This window comes from Zalophus californianus, chromosome 4 (assembly GCF_009762305.2).
Source record: "Zalophus californianus isolate mZalCal1 chromosome 4, mZalCal1.pri.v2, whole genome shotgun sequence".
Classification (NCBI taxonomy): Eukaryota; Metazoa; Chordata; class Mammalia; order Carnivora; family Otariidae; genus Zalophus; species Zalophus californianus.
This window is the reverse complement of record NC_045598.1, coordinates 175,823,620-175,831,691: the sequence shown is the minus strand read 5'-3', so window position 1 is coordinate 175,831,691 and position 8,072 is coordinate 175,823,620. Positions and strand designations below refer to the sequence as shown.

Here is an 8,072-nt window from a genome sequence, read left to right as displayed (position 1 = left end):
ACCTGATTTCACCAAACTGGCTTCACCCATCAAAATGAATTTGCCCACTTCAATGGAAAAAGTGAATGGGTTCAATGCTGCCAAAGGTCATACATAATAATCATCAGCTGTTTACTTCTGCATTTCCCCTGTGATATTCCAAACCCGGATGCCAGGGACCTTTGCATCCCCAGCATGAAGTTGCACAAGGCAGAAGGCAGACTGGACTCAAAAGGAATGCACTGCACCTATTTACGAAACAAGATTTATTAAAATTTCTCTACAAGTCAGAAACGGTCGCCTCACTGTTCACATATATACACATGTACAGGAAGGATCTAGTGTTTCGAGCTTTCCCGGCAGAAGCCCCAGCCAGCCCAGAGTCCTCAGCCGGATAACGTATCACAGATACGAGTCAGCAACCACAAGCGCGTTAGCACTACAGAGGCCTCTGTCTCTCTTCTCCGAGTCCCATGATTCTGTCAAGGTAATATTGCCGATAATCATTCACATTTCACGTGGTTTTAGACACGCAGGTTATTCAGACAGACACAGACAAAACAAGCCTCAGAGCCAAAACAACAAAACATATCGGACAATAGGTATAAAAGGTAAAATACATACATATATATATATATATATACACAAAGTACACAGTACGTGAGGTATACACAGCATTCTCACAATGCACGTTAGGTGTTTGCCTAGGCGTAGCCCTTAAAAATGACTGCCTGATTTTGTGCCATTTTGTTTTCAAAATACAGTATGTTTGGTTTACCCGTTTAACCACCTGATTTCAGTACTGAGACATTTATTGATATTTTGTGTGTTCTGGGTTTTTTTAATGCGAGTTGCAGTTTTCTCCGTTAAGCTCTAGCTTTTGTAGGTAGTGAGCTCCCATCTCTGGAAGCGTTCAAACAGAGGCTGGATTCCCACCTGAAGGAAGATGAAGGGAGGGCGGTCAGGGGTGGGGGGTGGATTTCTGCTCTGGGAGGTGGCAGAAAGAGGAAAGAAGTTGGATGAGATAGTTTTAAAAAGGCTCTTCCGACTTGAAAGATTTGGGGCCATTTCACTCTAGATGCTGATTATAGAGACGTATTTGTAAACCACACCAAATTTAAAATACGAACAACCCGTCATGCAAAACTGCAAACACACGCACAATGCCGGAGGCAGACCATATCCGTGAAGGGTTAAAGTACAATCCTGGAAGTGGGTCTGAGAATCGTCTACGACTCTCCAAAAATTCACTTTCTCTAAAGCACGAAGATGTTTAACGTTTGCTCTGGGGAGAGGCGAAGAGAGCTTCCCCTTATCTTTCTCCTCCTAGACAAAATGCTCCACCCTGAGATGGTCTTGGGAACAAAGGCTAAATGCCAACACGTTTGAGGGGAACCAACAAAAGCTCACGGTTTCAAGGGCTCAAGTTGACTTTACCAATCTGCAGTCTCTCTGTCTGAGCTCAGAGTTCTGAAATAGCCAGGAGTTCAAATCTGTTGTGATGCTTCTCCACGGTTAGGTGGTAAGTGCTTTTCTAGCGAAGAAGGGGACGTTTCAAGGTCAGAAAGAAGGCATTAGTGCAAATGAGGTCTTGGCGGGAAACGGAGGCGAGAGTCTGGGTTTCGTCGTGTGGGCAGGCTCCCATGCTCCTCAAACAGTCTGCTCCCGTAACGGAGCAGGGTCATTGGTAAATGTGAGGGTGAAGAAAGGGTGTGTGTTAAACCAAACCCCAAAAAGAACTTCCCAACAGAGAAGTTGGGGGAGTGACAGTCTAGCTCCCAAAGACAAGTTCAACGATGGCAGGTTTATTGGCCCAAAATGATTTGTCACCCTGTTAAGATATGGTTATTGCCCCAAAATGCCACTGTACCACTCACTTCCTCTCTCTTTAAAATGTTCACCTTCCTTTCACTCGACCACGTGCTGTAGGACATCCATACTCTTTGCCACCTCTGTAGACTCGGAACGGACCCGCATCTGACAGCAGGACAGTTGGCAGCGGGATGGATCGTGGAGAAGGGAAACAGCTTTGCAGGGCAGCCGATCAGAGCATGCGCGGCTCAGATCCATACAGCCGCTCGTCGCAACAAATAGAGAGGGCTGACGCCAGGTTGCGTTCAGCAGCTACAATCTTTACGCCATCACATATCTGGTTGGCAGCACGCCGCAAGGCTGGTCCATCTTTAGAAATGGAAATGCCATGTGTGAGAATTATGAGGTTTCTGAGGTTTGGGGATTAGCAGAAGAAGGAACTAATGTCACTGTCCTCTTGGTACTCTGGAACAATCTGGTCTGAAGTTCCTATTTCTGAGTCGACGTAGCCAGGTTGCAAGACAGACTCGAACCAGGGATGGAGTAAGATCTCAGGAGCAGTGAGTCTCTCGGAGGGCTCCCGTCGCAGGAGGCTGCGAATGAGGCACCTAGCTTTGGGGGAAATGTGGTCAGGAATGCAGAACTGTCCACGGCGGATTTTGGAGAAGAGAGCACTGGGGTCTGAGTCATGGAAGGGGTAGCGGCCCACCAAAAGGGTGTAGAGCATCACCCCTAGGCTCCAAACGTCGGCCGCCTTTCCGGAGTAGGTCCCCGTGGTGTTCAGAATCTCGGGGCTCACGTAGGCTGGGCAGCCATGTTTGTCTGACAGAGCATCGTCTTCCCCCTTGATTATGTGTGTGTCTTCTAGACTTTCCAGTCTGAGCTGGCTTCTGCAGGAGAGGAAACAAGCTATTACTTCCAGATCAGCTGCTATGAAAAACAAAGCCTTGTCTATAACAGCACCCACAGGCACTAAAGGCAAAGGCCCAAGGAATGCCATTTACCCCTTCATCCAGTAAGCAGTGCCCTGCAACCACCCAGGACTCAGGATTTCACAAACCAATACAAACTGCAATAAACATTTGCAAAGTTATCAAGAGAGAGAGCCTGGGGCGGACGGTATGATGCAAAGCCCCAAATACTCTTCATTATGCTAGAGCTTAGAAGAGATATCCTAATAGGGTTACACAATTTACAAAGTTCACATTGCAGAAGTGGGGGCTTGTCTTAGGGGAATGCTGACATTTTCTACAAAGCTATCAGGGAAGAACAGTATATCCTTCTTCTGGGGGTGGGGAGGACGGGGCCTGAGCATCCTACAGGCTCGTCTTGTTCTTATCATGCCACTGACTGCCAGGGCAACTTGGGCCCGCAGTCTGCACTACAGAACACAGGGCCCCAAGTCACCGCTATTCTGCTTACGCCGTCAGCACTCCTGCTCACGCTGACACGCACACACACAGAGCGAACCCTGTCCACCTGGGCCCAGGCCGGATAACTGTGACGGGAAAGGCTCCAGGAACGTTCATTACACTTTATTATTGGGGCGTTTAATTGCAAAGAACACTTAAGTCTGGACCAAGAGGTTATAGGAGCAAACAGAAGCGGCTGGTGGATTTCAGGGATGCAAGGCCTACAAACCTCCGTACACACGGACGGCCCACCAACACCTGAGCCTATTTCTTCTACGTGGGGGTTTATCTGTTCAGGTCACCGCTAAAGTCTGAAAAAGATCTTTAGGCAAAGGCTCCCTTCTGAAGCTGCAGGTGCCTCCTCATTCGGACCCAGCCACCCACGGTTCATGGATCCCCCAAAGCCCAGAGCCACGTGGGGAACCTCTATCATCCGGTGGCAGATTGTGCACCTCCCTGCTTCTCCGAAATAGCCCTGTTTCAGTAAGTCCCTGGTGGTGAAGTCAAATGCAAACATTTGGTACTGGCTAATGGGTCAATTTCTTTTCCTCTCAAAGGTCTGGTTGGTTTTTTTTTTTTTTCTTCCTGCCTTCCTGTTCCCTGGAGTGTAGTATACATGTGCTAACTTCAGTATGTCCTCAGCCTGACCTCCCCGTCGTTATGTAAAATACCCATTGGTTCTGTAAACGGAAAATATGACTCAACCGGCACTGTCTGCCCCTGATTGGCTGCTGTAGTACTAAAACCCTGCACCTGTGCTGGTTACACGAATAGCGTCAGCCTGCCATTGCTTAACCCTCGGGTTGCCAAACTCCATGCACATGACAGTCGCCTGTGCAATGCGGATTTCAAAAGCTAGTAAGGAGGTGTGTAAGGCATGTTTCAGAAAATACATCAACATATCAAAGGAGCATGTTCCAGGAATTGGAAACTTCTCCATTGCAAACACTTTGCTTTTCTTTGCTAATCGGTATGTTCCAATAAGTATTGCAAGGTCAGATATAAAGCTATGCTTTATGGCAGTTCAACCCTGTACTCTTTCCTACGATCTGGAGGTAAGGGTAAAAACACACAGGTCGGGGGCAGCCCGGCGGTAAACAACTGCAACAAAATAACGCACACCCCGCCACAATTCTGAACAACTGCAACAAAATAACGCACACCCCTCCACAATTCTGCAAGGGTTTATTGCTCTTAAACGTCCTGTAAGGAATATGGCCCACCTCTTAAAATCAGGTAAGGTTTATTTCCTGTGAGTTCTTGAATTCCCTTGCCTGAAACCTCAACTCTGAATCTTAATGTCTCACTATTCTCTTATCAAGCTCATTCTGTCCTCTATGAGGGAAGTCATGATCTATATTTAGCAACCAATTCCAGCCAACATCCATGTATTATTCAATGTGGCTATTTTCTGAAGATGTATCCAAACAAGAGGTCTAAAGAGCCACCAGAGAATGTGAAGAAAGTACTGGGGGCCAGCCCAAAGTGGAACAGGAATATGGTACAAAGGAGGAGGGCAGAAGAGTGCAAAGACAACAGTTGAGCGCCGTGATACTTTCTAGGTACAAACGAAAAAGAAAAAAAAAAAAAAAAGCCCCCCACCTGGTTTAAGCACGGATTTGAAACCTTCCTTTGGGCGCCAGTGTTGTGAAGGACGGGTTGACCATTTGTACCCCAGAAGAACTGACCTTTCTGACCACAATGGGAAATAAACTTGATCCTGGAGTGGAAGTGGGGAGGGCATCCTGTCCTCACGGGACATCCCACAGAAAGAAGCACCAACGTGTTCCCGGGCCACATCCACGAGAGTGCAGAATAAACCATCCTTGGCCGTGGCTCCTCGGGAGAGGGCTTCTAAATACTAATTCTGGGACAACTGAGCCCTTGGCTTTGGTGTGAACCAACACTCTGCACCTAACCGCGGCACCTGCCCTGAAAGGCCACATGGGAGGAGCTGCGGAGGCTGCTCACCTCTCCTCCGTGGAGAAGACGAACTTCCTAAGCTTCAGGTCCCCGAGCACGATGGCAGACTGGTGGCAGTGGGCAACGGCGGAAACAATCTGCTTGAAGAGCCGGGCGGCCTCCTCTTCCCGCAGCCTCTTGCGGCTGCGCACGTAGGAGTGCATGTCCCCAAAGTCCTTCTCAAAGAAGACGTAGGCCTTGGTTTCCCCAAGGATCACTTCCACGATGCCGGTGATGTTCCTATGTGAGGGCAGCTGGATGTAAGGCCGGATTTTATCCTGGTAGTGTTTAATGGGGAACACCTGCAGAGAGAAGGTGACCACCCCCCCCATTTAGGAGGCTAGGGAAGCAGAGGCTGCCTCCTGAATCCCAGACTGCAGCTCTCAATCGTTGGCCTTCGGTTGACTGTAAGGCTCCCTTCATTGACAGCCCCTTATCTCTGCCGCCCCACCTTATGCAGCCCCAGGTGCCTCTAACCCACCCCCCCCCCCCCACCCAGACCAGCTACATCGAAGGCTCTGGGCTAGCAAATATCCACTGGGTTACTATAGGGATGGTTTAAAATAACTGTCTTCTATCTATGTTACCTCTTTTCAGGAGGCCATCATCCCTCCCCCACCCCCCGGGGAGAGCTAAGCCCTAAAGCCCCCACCCTCCGTGGCCCTTCCTTGTTTGCAGGCGAGGCTGCTGCAAGTAGCTGATGGAAGGTGTCCCAACCTTCCACCAGCAACTCCCCCAACCCCGGGATCTCCAGGAGCTGAAAATGCCTGACCTCCTGCAGACCCAAAGCTCTCAGCACAGAGCGCACAGAATGTGGTGACTGCAGCCTCCGAGTGGAAGCAGGGGGCTGGGGAACATGCAGATCTGTCATTAGTCAGAAGGAACAGATGACTCGCAGAAAGACTGTGACAACACAGCCTTGAACAACCTGCCTACAGTCTGACTCAGGTATAAGCAGCCTGGAGTTAAAATTGTCACAGGAGGGATATGGGATGTTCTCCATGGTTTTTACATTTGTTTGTTTATCCCCCCCCCCCAGAGGGGGGGCAGCTCCCACCCCCACCTTCACCAGGGCAATGGGTAGTATCTCCTCTCAGAAACTAGCTGGTCTCTTTAAGCGCCTTTTGTTTGGTCCGGTTACTCATATCCTAGACTCAACTGGAAACGGTGACACATGGGCTGTCACCATCTGGATTCAGCTATTATCTGCTCAGAGGAACTGGAAGGGGTTGCACAATGGCCAGACCCACCCCACCTCTGAGGCCTGGCTGCCCTGGCCCCGGCTAGAAAAATCTCTCTGCCCACCCCTCCACCCCCACCCCCGGCCCCACACCACGTATCTTCCCCAAACCTCTCTTAGCCCCAGCGACGGAGAAGAAAAGATTTCCCCCCCTTTAAAAACTGGGCTGGAGCATGCATTTGAATTTCATTCAGGTCGGACGGTAGGTGGCAGCAGCAAGCCCGGGGGAATGGGCGCGGGGGCGGAGGGGGGCTCGGGTGGAGTTCAGGTGAGTTGCGGAAAACCCAAGAGCGACTTCAACTGAGGGGTGACCCTGTCTTTCTGTTGAAAAGGAGCAGCCCGGAGGCTCCTCGGAGATGTCTGAGACGGGTGTCAGGCTCGCAAAGACTGGGCTGCGGGAATGTTCTGCGTCTACGGGCGCTGGAGGGGCACGCGGAGGATCCCGATTCCAGGAGTTGTATCTCCTCCGGAATGGAATCTCTCATGGTCAAAAGAAAATCGCTGGCCGGAAAACACAGACATGAATGGAAGCGAGGGTTCCTAGCCGGCACGGGCTTTCCCACATTTCTGCGCCGGGCAAATCCCCCGCCCTGCCTGGAAGACCGCCTCAGCCTGCTCTCTGGGGAGGACGAGGCTCTCACCCGGCGCGGGTTCAAGCCGGAATCCCCAAGCCCCGAGCCTGACACGGTCTTCCCACCCCCTCAGCGCCCACAGCTGAGCCCAGGTGCCTTGGAGCCCCGGCAAGAAAGCCGCAAGCTGCTCCAGGCTCCAAGGAGGCACCCACGGCAGGGCGCCCTTCCAGGACAAGGGGCGGGGGAAGCCACGAGAATGAGAGAAGGGGAAGGGCATGGCCCAGGAATCCATTTCAATTCCACAACTTATTTGGAACGCCGTGCGCTACACTGGGCGCTAAGCAAAGAACAGAGATAAAGCCCCCGAACACCGCACTTCCTCTTGCCTGCCGAGCCCTCATTACACCACTCCATCCGAAATCCCTCAGTCCCCCAAAGGGTGTGAACCTGGCCAAATGCCGCCCACAACGCTCAAGTCACCGCAGGCGGCATCTGAGGCCCCCGGCGCCGGCGAGGGCCAGACCCCAAAAACCTTTGCCGGCCACCGCGTCCCCGCAACCCCACGGCGGGTCCCGAGCCCCGGGCGCCTACCTTGCAGCGCAGCTCCCGGCCGGTGTGGATGCACAGCGCCCGGGACACATGCTCGCGCTCCGCCAGGGGCAGCAGCAGGTAGTCTGCGATGCGGCTGGGCCCCGGCGCGCTCGCGGAGGCGCCGCCAGTCCCCGGCGCGGCGGGCGGCGGCTGCGGACTGCAGGGTGAACCGGGGGGGCTGAGGTAGTCCGGGGGGCTCGAGCACTCGGAGAGGCGCGGGCACTTGGCCGCCACGGCCGCCGCGTCGTCCGCGTCCAGCAGGCGTTTGGCCGGGGCGCCCCGGGCGGCCGGGAGCAGCAAGGCCGGGCCGCGGGGCTGCGAGGCGCCGCTCATTGCAGAGCGCACAGGACCGACCCGCATCCCGTCCCGCGCCGGGACGGCCCCGGCTTTGTAGGTCCCGGGATCGGCGCGGGAAGGCGCTGCGGGCTTGGCGCCGGCGCCGCGACCTACTCCAGCGGGCGGGATGGACTTTGCAGACCGAGCTCAGCTCAGCCCCCACGGGGG

At 52.9% G+C, this 8,072-nt stretch overlaps 1 protein-coding gene across 2 annotated transcripts; it reads right to left on the bottom strand.

The window, feature by feature from the left end:
• Positions 1-230: 230 nt before the first annotated feature.
• TRIB1 (tribbles pseudokinase 1) lies at positions 231-7,995 on the bottom strand. 2 transcript variants are annotated; one of them, XM_027613981.2, is made up of 3 exons: positions 7,569-7,995; positions 5,175-5,467; positions 231-2,681 (listed from the first exon to the last, which is right to left on the bottom strand). In XM_027613981.2, the coding sequence occupies exons 1-3, from the start codon at positions 7,926-7,928 to the stop codon at positions 2,216-2,218; spliced, it is 1,119 nt and encodes a 372-aa protein (XP_027469782.1). In that variant the 5' UTR covers positions 7,929-7,995; the 3' UTR covers positions 231-2,215. The 2 variants fall into 2 exon arrangements, with proteins under 2 accessions (XP_027469782.1, XP_035583088.1); XM_035727195.1 differs by having other exon boundaries at positions 5,175-5,405; positions 7,569-7,754.
• Between the last annotated feature and the right edge of the window lie 77 nt (positions 7,996-8,072).